This window comes from Lithobates pipiens, unplaced genomic scaffold (assembly GCF_037356315.1).
Source record: "Lithobates pipiens isolate NorthernLeopardFrog02 unplaced genomic scaffold, aLitPip1_a1.2 Scaffold_23, whole genome shotgun sequence".
Classification (NCBI taxonomy): Eukaryota; Metazoa; Chordata; class Amphibia; order Anura; family Ranidae; genus Lithobates; species Lithobates pipiens.
In genome coordinates, this window is record NW_027507785.1 from 58,448,574 (window position 1) to 58,465,097 (window position 16,524).

The 16,524-nt window shown below is 46.9% G+C and overlaps 1 protein-coding gene across 1 annotated transcript; it reads left to right on the top strand.

Annotated features, from left to right (window-relative positions):
- The first annotated feature begins 390 nt into the window (after window positions 1-390).
- Window positions 391-13,537, top strand: LOC143926959 (kelch-like protein 10). Its single transcript, XM_077450986.1, has 5 exons — window positions 391-677; window positions 4,193-4,691; window positions 7,702-8,319; window positions 10,330-10,479; window positions 13,151-13,537. The coding sequence occupies exons 1-5, from the start codon at window positions 391-393 to the stop codon at window positions 13,505-13,507; spliced, it is 1,911 nt and encodes a 636-aa protein (XP_077307112.1). The 3' UTR covers window positions 13,508-13,537.
- The last annotated feature ends 2,987 nt before the right edge of the window (window positions 13,538-16,524 follow it).

Consider the following 16,524-nt stretch of genomic DNA (forward strand, 5'->3'; position numbering starts at 1 on the left):
TGAATAAATAAAAGCTGATCCTTGAAAGCACCCCTGTCAGTGTTAAATGGCATGTCTCATTCCTCTAACTGCTACATCTGCAGGACAGATTGACCTTTTTGGGAAAACAACAGACTTACTGGCTGGATCACCAGATGAAAATAAAGGAAAGAGAACCTAAAAAAATAAATAAAAATGCAGCCATCACATCTAATAATTGGAAAGCTGCAATATAATAAATATTTGCTCTTGGATTTAATGCGGCTTTAAAGTGACAGATGTATTGTATATTGGTAATGGTTTACTATCAATGCAAAGGACAGCCAATAGCGTTGTCTGTAATGGGCAGATATTAAAACTTTATAATGTAACCTAGAATAGTAAAGCAGCTTCTGATTGGTCAGTTTTGAAATGTCAGGTAAGCTCAGCAGTGCAGCCAACTGTCAGTTCAGTGGGGACAGAAACATGTCACGGACGGTCACAGCGGCACCTCCAGGCCTGGCCATGGATTGGGATTTCGGGGCTCTATCCGCCTGTCCCAATACTGACACCCTGGAACGGACAATTAGACGAATGGCCTGGACCACATTCCATGAGCTGCGACTGGAGGACGAATTCTGTGATGTCACCATAAAGGTGGATGATGCCGAGTTCAGAGCCCATAAGATCATTCTCTCTGTATGCAGCCTTTATTTTAGGTAAGTGTAGATAAATCATTACTGGCACACAAATTAGACCCATTTAGTTCTAATCAATCTGCTATAACCTTGTCCAAGAACTGCAGCCAACATTAGTACTCAATGGGAATTGACCTCCATGGTGTAATGGCCTCCCATCGCCTTCCCCTGTCTGGTGACAGTTGGCCTCCACTGGCCACAGAGACCATTTTGCTTCAATGGCTGTTGGGCATGGCCTAGCCATAAGGTCAGGGAGGATTAGGCCTCAGCAACTAAGTGAAGCTAAACCAGAGGGCAAATTAGAGACTTTTCTGGCCAATAAAGGTGAATGTAGGATGTGCATTCAACACTCCCAGACTGGAGCTGAAGACTTGCTGAAATCTCATGCATTGCTTTGTACACTTCTCCTCTATGAAGCTCCTCAGGATGGCATTCCTAAGCCTTATCCCAACTTTTGAATCAGCATTTCATCCAAAAACATCCAAATACATTAATACAACCTTCCACTGACAGTATGTATCAACACCAAGTAATGGTATAACATTTTGGGGCTGCACTTTGGCTGTTTTTAGGAATGCTGTTTGAATTAGTGGTTACATTGGGCTAATAAAGTCTCTTTCCTCACTGTCTTTCCTCAGTCTTCTAGACCGAGTGACACTGGGGATTATTCAACCCATAAGACTGACATCTTGTGGCTTACAAAAGGTACTGAAGAGGCTGCCCAAATGATTACACCATGTTCAAATGGTTCATGCAACATGGGCTCAGACTTGCCCCATTCAAACCTGAGCATGAGCAAAGCAATGCAATTTACTATTAATATTATTATACAGGATTTATATACACATTTAAAGCCTTTACAACTTGCCATGTTACATAGTTGCATATTAGGTGAGGTCGGAAAAAGACACAAGTCCATCAAGTCCAACTTATGTGTGTGATTGTATGTCAGTATTACATTGTATATCCCTGTATGTTGCGGTCGTTCAGGTGATTATCTAATAGTTTCTTGAAACGATTGATGCCCCCCTGCTGAGACCACCACCTGTGGAAGGGAATTCCACATCCTTGCCGCTCTTACAGTAAAGAACCCTCTACGTAGTTTAAGGTTAAACTTCTTTTTTGTAGGAGCAAAATCACATATTTTTGGCCCCATAGATTTCTAATTGATAGTTCCCGAAAAACAAATACAAACATATGTTTTTCAAGTGCTCCTATTTATAGGGCCGAAAACATACAAATCTTCTCCAAAGAGCCATGAAAATCACAGTTTTATGCCCCATTGGCCAGATGCACATCCAGAACAGCTGGTATATGGTGCATCTGGCCAATGGGGCGCAAAGCATTGATTTGCATGGCTCCACCTGCTTGTCCTGAAATGAGGAATATCTCTTTTACTTTTGGCATATTTGATAGAATGAGAAATGTGAATAACTACTGTGCCATGCAATGATTCGGTTGGAGGGATTTTTGATTGCTTTAGTTCTTTCTCAACACAACCTGTATGGCTACTGTATACAGTCTTGTTGGGGGGGGGGGGGGGGGGCTGTGTAAGGCAAAGGGGCTCAGAGTTGCAGGGGGGGCTGTGTAATGAAAAGAGACCCAGAGCTGCGGGGGGGGGGGGGGGGGCTGTGTAATGTAAAGGAGCCCAGAGCTGCGGGGGGCTGTGTAATGTAAAGGAGCCCAGAGCTGCGGGGGGCTGTGTAATGTAAAGCAGCCCAGAGCTGCGGGGGGCTGTGTAATGTAAAGGAGCGCAGAGCTGCGGGGGCTGTGTAATGTAAAGGAGCCCAGAGCTGCGGGGGGGGGGCTGTGTAAGGTAAATGGGCTCAGATCTGCGGGGGTGCTGTGTAATGTAAAGGAGCCCAGAGCTGCTGGGGGCTGTGTAATTTATTTTATTTATTTATTTCTGGTACTTATATAGCGCCGTCAATTTACACAGCGCTTTACATATACATTGTACATTCACATCAGTCCCTACCCTCAAGGAGCTTACAATCTAAGGTACCTAAGGTACCTAACTCACATTCATACATACTAGGGACAATTTAGACAGGATCCGATTAACCTACCAGCATGTCTTTGGAGTGTGGGAGGAAACCTGAGTACCCGGAGGAAACCCACGCAGGCACAGGGAGAACATGCAAACTCCAGCCAGGTAGTGTCGTGGTTGGAATGTAAAGGAGCCCAGAGCTGCGGGGGGGTTGTGTAATGTAAAGGAGCCCAGAGCTGCGGGGGCTGTGTAATGTAAAGGAGCCCAGAACTGCGGGGGGCTGTGTAAGGTAAAGGAGCTTAGAGCTGCGGGGGGCTGTGTAATGTAAAGGAGCCAAGAGCTGCGGGGGGCTGTGTAATGTAAAGGAGCCCAGAGCTGCAGGGGGCTGTGTAACGTAAAGGGGCTCAGAGCTGCGGGGGGCTGTGTAAGGTAAAGGGGCCCAGAGCTGCGGGGGGCTGTGTAAGGTAAATGGGCTCAGATCTGCGGGGGTGCTGTGTAATGTAAAGGAGCCCAGAGCTGCAGTGGGCTGTGTAAGGTTAAGGGGCTCAGAGCTGCTGGGGGCTGTGTAATGTAAAGGAGCCCAGAGCTGCGGGGGGGCTGTGTAATGTAAAGGAGCCCAGAGCTGCGGGGGGGCTGTGTAAGGTAAAGGGGCTCAGAGCTGCGGGGGGCTGTGTAATGTAAAGGAGCCCAGAGCTGCGGGAGACTGTGTAATGTAAAGGAGCCCAGAGCTGCAGGGGGCTGTGTAATGTAAAGGAGCCCAGAGCTGCAGGGGGCTGTGTAACGTAAAGGGGCTCAGAGCTGCGGGGGGCTGTGTAAGGTAAAGGGGCCCAGAGCTGCGGGGGGCTGTGTAAGGTAAATGGGCTCAGATCTGCGGGGGTGCTGTGTAATGTAAAGGAGCCCAGAGCTGCAGGGGGCTGTGTAAGGTAAAGGGGCTCAGAGCTGCTGGGGGCTGTGTAATGTAAAGGAGCCCAGAGCTGCGGGGGGGGGGGGCTGTGTAATGTAAAGGAGCCCAGAGCTGCGGGGGGCTGTGTAATGTAAAGGAGCCCAGAGCTGCGGGGGGGCTGTGTAAGGTAAAGGGGCTCAGAGCTGCGGGGGGCTGTGTAATGTAAAGGAGCAGGGATCGCTCCGTTGTCCCCGCTGAGCCGGCTGCGGACAGGGCGGTCTCCGCACACTGTGCATGAACCGCCCTGTCAGCTCTCAGCTCTCCTCTATGGGGGATCGGATGGACACGGACCGTCTGTCTGTGTTCATCAGATCCGCTCTGCAGACGGATAGAAAAATAGGATTTTCCTCCGTCTGCAGAATCGGACAGTAGCGGAGGCGGACGATAGCGGGTGTCTGCAGATGTTCATCCGCAGACACCCGCTATCCCATAGGGATGCATGAATGTCCGTATTTCCTCCGCAAGCGGATGGATGAAATACGGACATACTGTCCGCATGTATGAAAGGGGCCTTACTGTAAATCCCCTAAAACAAATATTGAATGAATAAAAATGTTTGTTTAAAAAACAGCAATGTAATGTGAATTCATCTCCTCCTCCCAGAGCTCTGTTTTCTGGAAGATGGACAGAGGCTGAAAAGAACGTGTACCACATTCCTGGAATTGCCCCAGACATAATGAGGTTGATCCTTCAATACACCTACTCTAATGCATCCATCAATGAATCCATCAACTCAGATAATGTGGAAGAACTGTTTATGGCCGCAGACCAATTCAACATCCTGGGTCTACAATGGCGATGCTCAGATTTCCTCATTGGCCAGCTATGTCCCGAGAACTGCATTGGGATTGGTAGGTTCTCCAGCCACTTCCATTGCCCCAAGCTGCATGAAAACAGCCATGCGTACATTCGTCACCACTTTCACGAAATAGCATCGACCTCCGAGGAGCTTCTGGATCTGTCCCTAACGGAGTTTGAGGATCTTATTACCAAAGATGATCTTAATGTTAAAAGGGAGGAAGTCGTCTTTCAAGCCGTCATCAAATGGATTGAGCACAACCCAAATGATCGTAACCAACATATCACCACCCTACTGCCTAAGGTAAGGTGGAGAACTCCATTTACTCATTGGGGTTGATTTATTAAAACTGGAGAGAGCAAAATCTGGTGCAGCTCTGCATAGTATCCAATCAGCTTCTAACTTCTGCTTGTTCAATTAAAGTAAGCTAAATTATAAGTTATAGGCGAAACTTTTTTTTTTTTTTTTTGGATAGCGTAAGGGAGGGTTATAACCCCTGTGGGGTTTATTTTTGCCGTCCCTCTCCACATGGATAGAATGAACCCAAAGACTGCTTCTAATTATAAACTTCACTGGATCACTCCAGCATCCACATGAAGGTACAAGAGAAAACAGGACTCATTGTGCAGACATCCAAACAAATAAGATTTTTTATCAAGTAAAAAGGCTGGTACACTCACATTGATATAAGAACCGCCAAGCATATAGAAACAAACATTATTTTAACCACTTTCAGACCGGACCAATTTGCTGGTCAAAGACCAGACCACTTTTTGCGATTCGGCACTGCGTCGCTTTAACTGACAATTGCGCGGTCGTGCGACGTGGCTCCCAAACAAAATTGACGTCCTTTTTTTCCCACAAATAGAGCTTTCTTTTGGTGGTATTTGATCACCCCTGTGGTTTTTATTTTTTGCACTATAAACAAAAATAGAGCGACAATTTTGAAAAAAACTCATTATTTTTTACTTTTTGTTATAATAAATATCCCCCAAATATATATATAAAAAAAAAAATTTCCCTCAGTTTAGGCCGATACGTATTCTTCTACATATTTTTGGTAAAAAAAATCGCAATAAGCGATTATTGATTGGCTTGCGCAAAAGTTATAGCGTTTACAAAATAGGGATAGTTTTATAGCATTTTTATTAATAATTTTTTATTATTATTTTTTTTTACTAGTAATGGCGGCGATCAGCGATTTTTATTGTGACTGCGACATTGTGGGGGACCCATCGGACATTTTTGACACATTTTTGGGACCATTGTCATTTATACAGTAATCACTGCTATATAAATGCAGTGATTCCTGTGTAAATGACACTGGCAGTGAAAGGGTTAACCAGTGGGTGGCAGTGTAGGGGTTAAGTGTTCCTAGGGATGTGTTACTAACTGTGGGGGGGTTGGGCTTTCATTTAGTGAACACTGATCTCTGCTCCAATCACATGGAGCAGAGATCAGCATCACTAGTTGCTAGGCAGAATGGAGAAATGTTGTCTACAACGGCACTTCTCCATTCGGCCGCTCCGTGAGACGATCGCGGGGATGCCCGCGTCGATCGAGTCCGCGGGTCCCGCGACCGGACTCATGGAGGTCCCAAACCAACGCGGGAGCGCGCCGCCGGCGACACGCTCCCGATGGCAGGGCGGCAAATTTAAAGGGACGTAAATATACACCCATTTGCCTGCCCGTGCCATTCTGTCGACGTACATCGTCGTGCGCTGGTCTGCTAGTGGTTAAACCAATAAAATGGCCGCCGTGTCTACAGTCAGCGTCCTGCGTCACACAAACGTCCTTTAGCTCTACCGGACGTTTCGACCCAAGGATGTGTCATCAGGGGCCTGGAGACATGGCGGCCATCTTATTGATTTGAAACAATGTTTGGGTTCAATCTATCCATGTGGAGAGGAATAGGCTAGACTATGAGTGGAGTGGATCCATCGATGCAGAAGGACTGCTGGGGCCATTAATCATTACTTACATTGTGTGTACCTTACACACTGACCGTAAGGGTCAGTTGGTTTGGGTGCTGGTGGTAGCTTTCCCGTCTGCTCTATCTGGTTCTGGATGAAGATCTTCAGCTCGATCGTCTTTCCAGTTTTTTTTTATCATAGATGGACTTTATTGTTCAATTATTTTTTTTAAGCGCTACACCTTTTATTTTATATTGTGTTATTGTGTCCAGCAATTTAGTGTCAGCTGCTTTTTTATTTGCCTATCATATATTGTTAGCGCAACAGATCTTTTATTTTTAATGTTGGATTTCTGCCAACTCCAACCAGTATGTAAACAGAGTGAGCTGTGCTACATCCTCCAACTTGAAGGTGGCACTGGGCTTCTTCTTCAGGTTGGCCGGAGTCCAGTGGGAAGAAAATGTCTTCTATCTTGGGCTCCATGTGGCCAATCTTGGGGAGAACGGTGATCTTATTGGATACTGATGTCCCACAAGATTGGGGCGGTCATCTTGACAAAGATCCCTATAATGCCGGCCATTTCGAAAGAACTTTCTTTTTTGAAAATCGTAACTAAGAATTTTCAAACGAATTTCGCACCATTAGTGGACTGCAACAACAGATTAAATTTAAGGAAATGGACATGTTGGAAATTTTTTGAAAAACGAACGATTTTCTAATCAATGATGGGAGAATCGTGAAAGAAATGTAATAAAAAAAAGAGAATTTATGGAGAGAAAAGAAGATTCCTGGCCACGAAAATTCTTTTCTGTAGCAACATGGGGTGAAATTGAAGGCTTGGTCTGCCGAATTTCGAAAACCAATGGTGCCATCATCGGATCACAAAAAAAATAAAAAATTCTGATTTTGAAAAGAAAATTTGTTCGAAATTCGACCATGTATGGCCTGCATTAGTAAAGGGGTGTGCATAATTTGCCCCACCCAAACTTAGGCAGTAAGGTAGAGAGAAAGCTCCACTGGTTAGGAAAAGCACGGGTGCAGATGTATGGAGAGGTTTCGGAGGAACAGGGACATGTAGGTTTCCTTTTCAGGGTGTCTCCATTGCACCGGTCCCAGGCAGACTTCCTCTGACCATCATATACCGCAGAGGCCTAGTAGAACCCAGTGTCATTGAACCTTACCACCACCCCTCCAATGAAGCACTCCTCTGGTACTGTGAAATCATAAATGAAATTTGTAACACCATTGAGTAGAGTCTGCTTCCTTATCAGTATTCTTTGGATAAGGAAACTTTATACTTCACGGCTTATGTGGTGCCAATGTTATACTGGACTTTTGTATATCGATGATTGTCTGTTGAGATTTGCAATATAAAACCCCTTTTTTCTCTTCTTCCCCAGGTTCGATTGGCCTTGATAAACACCAAGTATTTGTTGAACAACGTGATAACCAACATCCATGTAAAAGACAACAAAGAATGTATGAATATTGTCACCGGTGTTCTGAAAACAAAGTATGACTTAAACGCCCATGGATCCTCCAGGTCATATTTCATGAACCCATTGACAAGGCCACGCCTGCCAAGTGCAATTCTACTCGCTGTTGGTGGCTATAGCGCTAGTAACCCTACCAACATCATGGAGTCCTACGACTGCAGAGTCGACCGCTGGATTGACATCACCCATGATATGGAAAGCCCCAGGGCCTACCATGGAACGGCATACCTAAATGGTTATGTGTACTTGGTTGGAGGACTTGACGGCATAGAGTATCTGAACAGTGTGACGCGGTTTGACCCAGTCAAGAAGATCTGGCAGAAAGTGGCTCCAATGAATGATAAGCGCTGCTATGTCAGCACGGCAGTCCTGGAAAACCAAATCTACGCCATGGGCGGGTATGATGGCCACATTCGCCTGAATTCTGCAGAATGTTACGACCCAGAAACCAATCAATGGGATCTTATAGCTCCACTGAATGAAATAAGAAGCGATGCAAAAGCCACCACCCTCAATGGCAAGGTAAGATATAGACACCCACTTAAAAACCAAATGGTCTTACACACACACCTACATTCTAGAGCTGCAGCCTCCATCGCTTTCTTCGGCATTCAACACTTCGGTGAGCGTCGGATTCCTTTGTCTGCTGTAGCTTGAAGTGTTTCCACCCCCTGACCACTGGGCCACTACAAGACTCAGCAATGACATGGGGGTCGGAGGTCGTTCCTTCTTCCAGGTCAGGGACCTGCCAGGCAGTGAAGAAAGGATTTATTTATACCAAGGATATGCAATTAGTGGACCTCCAGCTGTTGCAAAACTACAAGTCCCATCATCCCTCTGCCTCTGGGTGTCATGTTTGTGGCTGTCAGAGTCTTGCTATGCCTCATGGGACTTGTAGTTCTGCAACAGCTGGAGGTCCGCTAATTGCATATCCCTGATTTATACAATTATTATGCACAAAACAGACAAGCAAATTACCAGTATAAGCAAAATAATTGGTATTGTCCAGGTTGATTTTGAAATGATGGTAAAGGTACAGTTTTTCTTTTAAGACATAACAAACCTGTTATACTTACCTGCTCTGTGCGATGGTTTTGCACAGAGCCGCTCTTATTGGGTCCCCCACTGGTGCTCCTGGCTCCTCCCCCTGTTGTGTACCCCCATAGCAAGCCACTTGCTATGGGGGCACTCATGCGTGCTCGCTCCCAAGCCTATGGACACACAGAGCGGGGCTTGGCACCGCCTCCAGCTCCCTCGTCACTGTCTGAGATTGACAGCAGCGGGAGCATCTCCCACTGCTGTATGTAAGCCAATGAGGAGGGAGACAGTTCAGAGAGCTGAGAGGGCCTCGGCTCTCATGCACATCGCTGAATCGAGATCAGGCTCAGGTATGTATTTAGGTGGGGCTGTGGGGGGAGCTGCATGCAGAAGTTTTTCTATTTTACTGCTTAGAATGCAGTAGGCCCCCCCCCCAAAAAAAACCTTCTGCCTTACCAACCACTTTAACTAACCATCTGCCGACTGCTGCACACAGATGTACGTCAAGAAAATGGCACAGGCAGGCAAATGGGCGTACCTGTAAGCCCCTTTGAATTTGCCACCTACCGGAGCACGCCGCGGGAACTCGATATTCGATTGCGGTGTGGCGAGGTAGAACGGGGAGATACCTTTGTAAACAAGGCATTTCCCTGTTCTGCCTTGTGACAGAGATCCACTGCTCGCTGTCGTGTCAGTGGTAGCCCATCCCTCCCCCAGGTAGAATCACTCCCTAGGACACACTTAACCCCTTGATCGCCCCCTAGTGTTTACCCCTTCCCTGCCAGTGTCATTTATACAGTAATCATTGCATTTTTATATAAATGGCAATGGTCCCAAAATGGTGTCAAAAGTGTCCGATGTGTCCGCCATAATTTTGCAGATAAAAATCACAGATCGTCGTCATTACTAATAATAAAAAAAAAAAAACATAAATCTATCCCCTATTTTGTATTGCGATTTTTTTTTATACCAAAAATATGTAGAAGAATACATATTGGCCTAAACTGGGAAAGATATTTGTTTTTTTATATATTTTTTTGGGGGATATTTATATTTATTATGGCAGAAAGTAAAAAATGTTGCTTTTTTTTCAAAATTGTCACTCTTTTTTTGTTTATAGCACAAAAAAAAAAAAGCCGCAGGGGTGATCAAATACCACCAAAAGAAAGCTCTATTTGTGGGAAAAAAAAGGACCTCAAGACAACAAGACGTTGTTTGGGTAGAAAGTCACACGACCACGCAGCTGAAGCGGTGCAGTGCCGAATTGAAAAAATATGCTCTGGTCAGGAAGGGGGGTAAAATCTTCCGGGGCTGAAGTGGTTAAGTAAGCAGCACTGGAGGTAACACACTGGGGTGTTTCAGCTGCCACTGACCTATATTAGGCTACTGGTGTGTTGTTGTACTGTTATGGGCTCTTCATACCTATGCGTTTTCCCCCCAGATGCCACTGTGTCTATCAAAAGCTAAGATATCATTCTTATTATGTTTTTACAGATCTATATATGTGGCGGATTCAATGGAGAAGAATACCTCTTTACAGCAGAAGTCTACAACCCAGACACAGACCAATGGAGCATGATCGCCCCGATGTGGAGCCAACGCAGTGGTGTCGGTGTCATCGCCTATGGAGATCTGGTCTATGCAGTATGTGCAATGATTACTTTCTACCCAAATGAGATTGAATGAGAAATATAATTTGCAGCAAGCGTCTGGTGAAACTGATGTCAGAACCAGAAATGAGAGGATATCGCTTTAACAGAGCCCCTGATAGGAGTACTAATCCTTCCCCACTCCATCCAAAATGAGATAAATGGCCTTTACTTCACTTCACTTTAAGGCTCGGTTCACACTGGATGCCTATGCGGCTCCCAGCAGGGGTCTGGTGCGTCCTGGTTCACCGTTTCTGGTCCGATTTCAGCCTGACTTTCAGGCTGAATTCAGACCCCGAAACGGACCAAGGGACGCCCAGGGCTCCTGTGAAAATTCGCACCGGAGCCGCATAGAGAGCCGGTCACATTCTCCTGCTATTGCGAATTGGATGTGGGCATCCCCGCATCCAATTCGCAATAGTGTGAACCCAGCCTAAGGCCGGGTTCACACCGCTGCGATGCGGGAACGGCGCGAATCCGCGGCGTTTTCCCGCATCGCATTACTCCCGCCGGCAGTTCACACTGCCCTATGCGGACGGCTGGGAGTGTCAATGATATGTTAATGACACCCCCAGATCCGTCCGCATATCGCAGTGCGATCTGCCGACTCGCACAGGAATCGGATCGCATGGTGTGAACCCCCATGCGATCCGATTCTGTTGCGGACCAAAAAAAGGGTCCCGTGCGAGTTTGCTGCGGGAGCGATGCGAATTCAGCCATACTATATGTATGGCTGTACTCGCATCGCTACGGAGATCGGATGTGATTTGCGGTGCGAATCACATCCGGATCTCCCCCCGCAGCAGTGTGAACCCAGCCTAAAGGACGAGTTCACCTTTTTGGTAAAAAAAAATAAATAAATACAAATATTTTTGCAGGAAAGAAAAGCGCATTTATTACTTTTAAACGAAGGAGCCTGGAAAGCATTGCACCCATCATCAGTGGATCGGGGTGCAATGGCAGACTCCTGCAGACAAGCCCTGCATCTTTTCAGGGCCTGTGTTGAACGATCTGGCTGTCCATTCAGAACTACAAGCCATCAGCCACAAAGGCTAAAGGTACTTGTAGTTTATGTCTTTCACAGGAAACTGTAAATGAATATTGGGACTGTGTGGGCAGAGCCCCACGTGGCCGTGTTATTTTCAAATAGTGATAGCCGGTGTCCTATCATATAAGGTCCTCCATCCGATAGTGTCCGCTGCGTACTGCGCATGCGCAGTACACAGCAACACAGATTCCGAAAATTGCCGATGATGAACGGCGCCTGCGCCATGAGTCCAGGTTGTATCCCCACTATCCAAGTGGACATAGAGTAGGAATATAAAAGAGCCGAGCGCAGCGAGGCCGAGCCCGAAGCATGGCGAGCGAAGCTCGCCCACGAGGGGCCCTCTAATATTCACAACCCTATGTCCGCTTGGATGGTGGGGCTACCACCTCCACTCACAGCGCAGGTGCCGTTCAGCTTCAGAGATTTTCTGAAGCTTCGTCTGCTCCGTACTACGCATGCACAGTACGAGGCGGACACTATATGATGGCCGGACACTGGCTCTGGGGGAAGATCCCTGCTCAATGTCACTGGGGGGGAGGCTGCAGCTCCTGGAACATGTTACCATACCTCCCAACTTTTTGAGATTGGAATGAGGAACACCTACTAGCAAATGTATGTAGACATAGGACACACCCCCTTGCCACGCCCCCTTAAAGGAGAATTAGCACAAAACAAAAGTTAATTAAATCCACAAGTGCTTTTTTTTACCACTACTATTCCTTTATATTGACTTTTAAAATGTACAAATTCAGCCATTTAGAAATCAGATGAAAGGTTTAGCGCTGGGAAACACTTTTTGAAAGATAAAAAGTGCATTTTATATACAACTATATGGATCAGACCAAAATGAGGGACAAATGAGAAGGAAAGAGGGACAGAGGGATATTGCTCCAAATCAGGCACAGTCCCTCGAAATCAGGGACAGTTGGGAGGTAAGTGTTACATGTTTCACATTAAATACCTTGAACTTAGTCTTTAAAGCCCAACTATGACACGGAGGGCTGCATTACTTACCTGGCTCTTAACTCCACCACTTCTAGCTTCAGCTTGTTCAATTAAGCTTTGAAAAAAAAAAAATCCTGGAAGCTGATTGGTTTCCATGAAGAGCTGCACCTGATTTTGTACTATCCAGTTTTAGGGCCGGTTCACACTTGTGTGATGCCAGACATCGCATGTAATTCGCAGAGCACTGCGATGTCTGTGCGGTGCAATATCAGCCATACAGATAGTCTGGCTGATATCGCACCGCATTCAGTCCAAACGCACACAGGACCCTTTTCTCTGTTTGGACCAGAATTGGATCGCATGTGCGTTCACACATATGCGATCCGATTCATGTGCGAACTGTCAGTTCGCAGTGCGATACGCGAGCTGAAATGGGGGTGTCGTTAACATATAATAATAGCAAGCATCTAGAAGAGTATGCTCTTAAAGCCCAACTCTGGGAACAAAAAAATAAATAAATATAAAGTGGGCCCTTCCACACTGGAAGGGTTACATGCTATATTCATATTCAGGTATTTCATGTTAAGGTGACCTTTAGGACCAAACCCATCATCCTTGTGAAACCTGTTTGCCACATGAAGTAGGACACGGTAACGTGTGTTGTCTCTTACAGGTCGGAGGATTTGATGGAGTCATCAGACTGCACAGTGCCGAGGCCTATAACCCAGCCAACAACAGCTGGAATGAGATCGCCTCCATGTTCAGCCCACGCAGCAACTTCGGGATTGAAGTACTGGAGGATCTCCTTTATGTGATTGGAGGTTTCAACGGTCTCGAAACAACCTTTGAAGCAGAGTACTACGACAGGAAGACCGATGAGTGGTACGGCGTCCACAACATGAACATCCATCGCAGCGCCCTGGACTGCTGCATTTTGCCCGGCCTCCCCAACGTCTGGGATTACGCCGCTAGTCGAGACACATTCTACAGAGAGGGAGAAAGGCGGGCATTATCCGACGGCTCTTTATAAGTGTAACGGAATGAAGTGACTCTTTAAAGAACATCAATATAAACCATGGTTCTTCAAACTATGGCCCTCCAGTTGTTCAGGAACTACAATTCCCATCATGCCTTGCCATGTCTGTGAATGTCAGAGATTTACAATGCCTCATGGGATGTGTAGTTTCGCAACAGCTGGAGGGCCATAGTTTGAGGATCCTTGATATAAACTGTAACTCTGTAACTGGCAATAAATTCTAAGACTGAACTCAAATGTTACTGTCATTTGTTGCATGTAGAATAATACCACTCAATCGTTCCGGCTTAGAAATTGTCATCTAGAGATGTGGGTAAAAGTCGGATTCTGTTCAGGTTCCTGACACCAAGGGTGGGATGATGTAACCAAAGCAAGGTGTCTTCACCACTTTCACACCTCCCATCCAATTTTTAGACAATCGACATCTGCCTTGACACATTCCATGGTGATTGGATTTATGTGTTGGTGCTACCCAGGGCAGGACTTTGGCTGGTGGGGGCCCCTGGGCTTGAGTCACTTTCGGGTCCTACCTTCTATACATTATTGGATTTATCGGCGTATAACGCGCACCGGTGTATAACACGCACCCGACGTTTAGGAGGGGATTTTAAGGAAAAAAAACTTTTAGGAGGGAAGTTAAAGGAAAAAAAACGTACATTTAAATGCCCATTAATGCACCCTTATTAGTGTCCATCTGCAGCCTTGCCCATCCATCTGCAGCCTTGTCCAGTGTCATTGCAGCCTTGTCAGTTTACCCTTGTCATTTTCAGCCTTGCCCCAGTGTCATTTGCAGCCTTGTCATTGCAGTCTTGAATTTTAAAAATGGCGCCACCGAAATGTGCTTTCAGGTCCTCTTGGCGACTCTCGGGTCCTGTCGCAGTCCCGAGCGGAGCAGAGAGTATCCGAGTGTACTCGGCTTGGCTCACGTTCGCGCCCAGTCGCTGTGTTATGTCCATCATAGGGCGGGACTGGGCGTGACTGTGAGCGGAGCCGAGCCGAGTACACTCGGCTATGTATCTCGGTGGGCCCCCCTATTTGGCGGGGCCCATGGGCTTGAGCCCAGTCAAGCCCAATGGTAAGTCCTGCCCTGGTGCTACCTGTGTGGATAGAAATGTTGGGTTATCTTCCTGACACTCATTACAATGGAAGATGTGGCTTGGGGAAGCATCTTCAATATCACAGAATCCAGCTGAATGCAACTAACTACTAGCTGTCTAGCCTAAAGGACAAGTTCACCTTTTTCTAAGAAAAAAATAAATCCACATTTTTTTTTCTAAAGAGCCTGCAAAGCATTGCACCCGCAATCAGTAGATCACAGGTGCAATGTCAGGCTCCTGCAGACACTCAGGATAGCCATCTGCCTGTACCTCTGATAGGGACAGGCAGTTACCTGAGAGCAGGAAGATCAATGGACTATGAGAACGCTCACCAGCACCATTGAGAACTACAAGCCGTTGGCCTGCACGGGCAAACTGCTTTTTGGGGGAGAGGTTCCCCCACCCCCTGTCCCAATGTGTCCCAATGTGGGATCAGAGGACTGTGGGGACTGGAGTACAGTAAAATGTTACAAAGGCGAACCTATCCTTTAAAAAGGGATCTGCAATTAGCAGACCTCCAGCTGTTGCAGAACTACAAGTCCCATGATGCATAGCAAGACTCTGACAACCACATGCATGACACCCAGAGGCAGAGGCATGATGGGACTAGTATTTTTTCAACAGCTGGAGGTCCGCTAATTGCAGATCCCTGCTTTAAAGGGTAATGCCCTGTACACACGGTCGGATTTTCCAGCAGAAAATGTGCGATCGGATCATGTTGTCGGAAAATCCGACCGTGTGTGGGCTCCATCTGACTTTTTTTCCGTCGGATTTTCCGACGCACAAAGTTTGAGAGCAGGATCTAATATTTTTCTGACAACAAAATCCGATCACATGAATTTCGATGGTGTGTAGACAATTCCGACAGACAAAGTGCCACGCATGCTCAGAATACACTAAGAGACGAAAGTTATTGGCTACTGGACCGTTTATATTCCCGTTGTAAGTGTTTGATGTCACCTCATTCAGAACGATCGCATTTTTCGACAACTTTGTGCGACCGTGTGTATGCAACAAATATTTCGGCTAAAATCCGTCGGAAAAAATCAGACGGATTTTATGGTCGGAATGTCTGACCGTGTGTATGAGGCATTAGTCTACTTTCGTGAGAAAAAAGACTACGTCTATTGACGTAGTCCCGTGCACGAGGGGCGCGCGCGGCGCGCTCTGTGATCGGCGAGTCTACGAGACTCGCCTGATCACCGATCCGTGCAAGGGGTCGATCCCGACCCCTTATCACGTGATCAGCTGTCAGCCAATGACAGCTGATCATGTGATATAACGGAGCCGGCAATCGGCTATTATTCCTCCTCGCGAAAAAAAAAAAGCCGATCACAGGCGGCCGTGATCGGGACATCAGTCCCGACCATGGCCAGCACTGCTAGTGCCCACCTGCAACCCTGTCAGTGCCCACCTGCCCCCTGCCAGTGCAACAATAAAAAAAGTAAGTGCCCCCCGTCAGTGCCACCCAGCAGTGCCCATAGTGCCACCCAGCAGTGCCCACAGTGCCACCCAGCAGTGCCACCCAGCAGTGCCCACAGTGCCACCCAGCAGTGCCCCCAATCTGCCTTAACAAAGGTGCTGCACCCGTGCCACATATCCGTGCCCATCAGTGTCATCTACCAGTGCCCAGCAGTGCCGCCCATCAGTGCCCAGCAGTGCCACCTATCAGAGCCACCTATCAGTGCCACCTATCAGTGCCCATCAGTCCCATCTATCATTGGTACCTATCAGTGCCCATCCGTGCCACCCATCCGTGCCACCCATCTGTGCCACCCATCTGTGCCACCCATCCGTGCCATCTTATGTGCCCATCTTTGCCCATCAGTGCCGCCTTATCTGTGCCCATCGGTGCTGCCTTATCTGTGCCTATTTGTGCCGCCTTAACTATGCCTATCAGTGCCCACCAGTGCA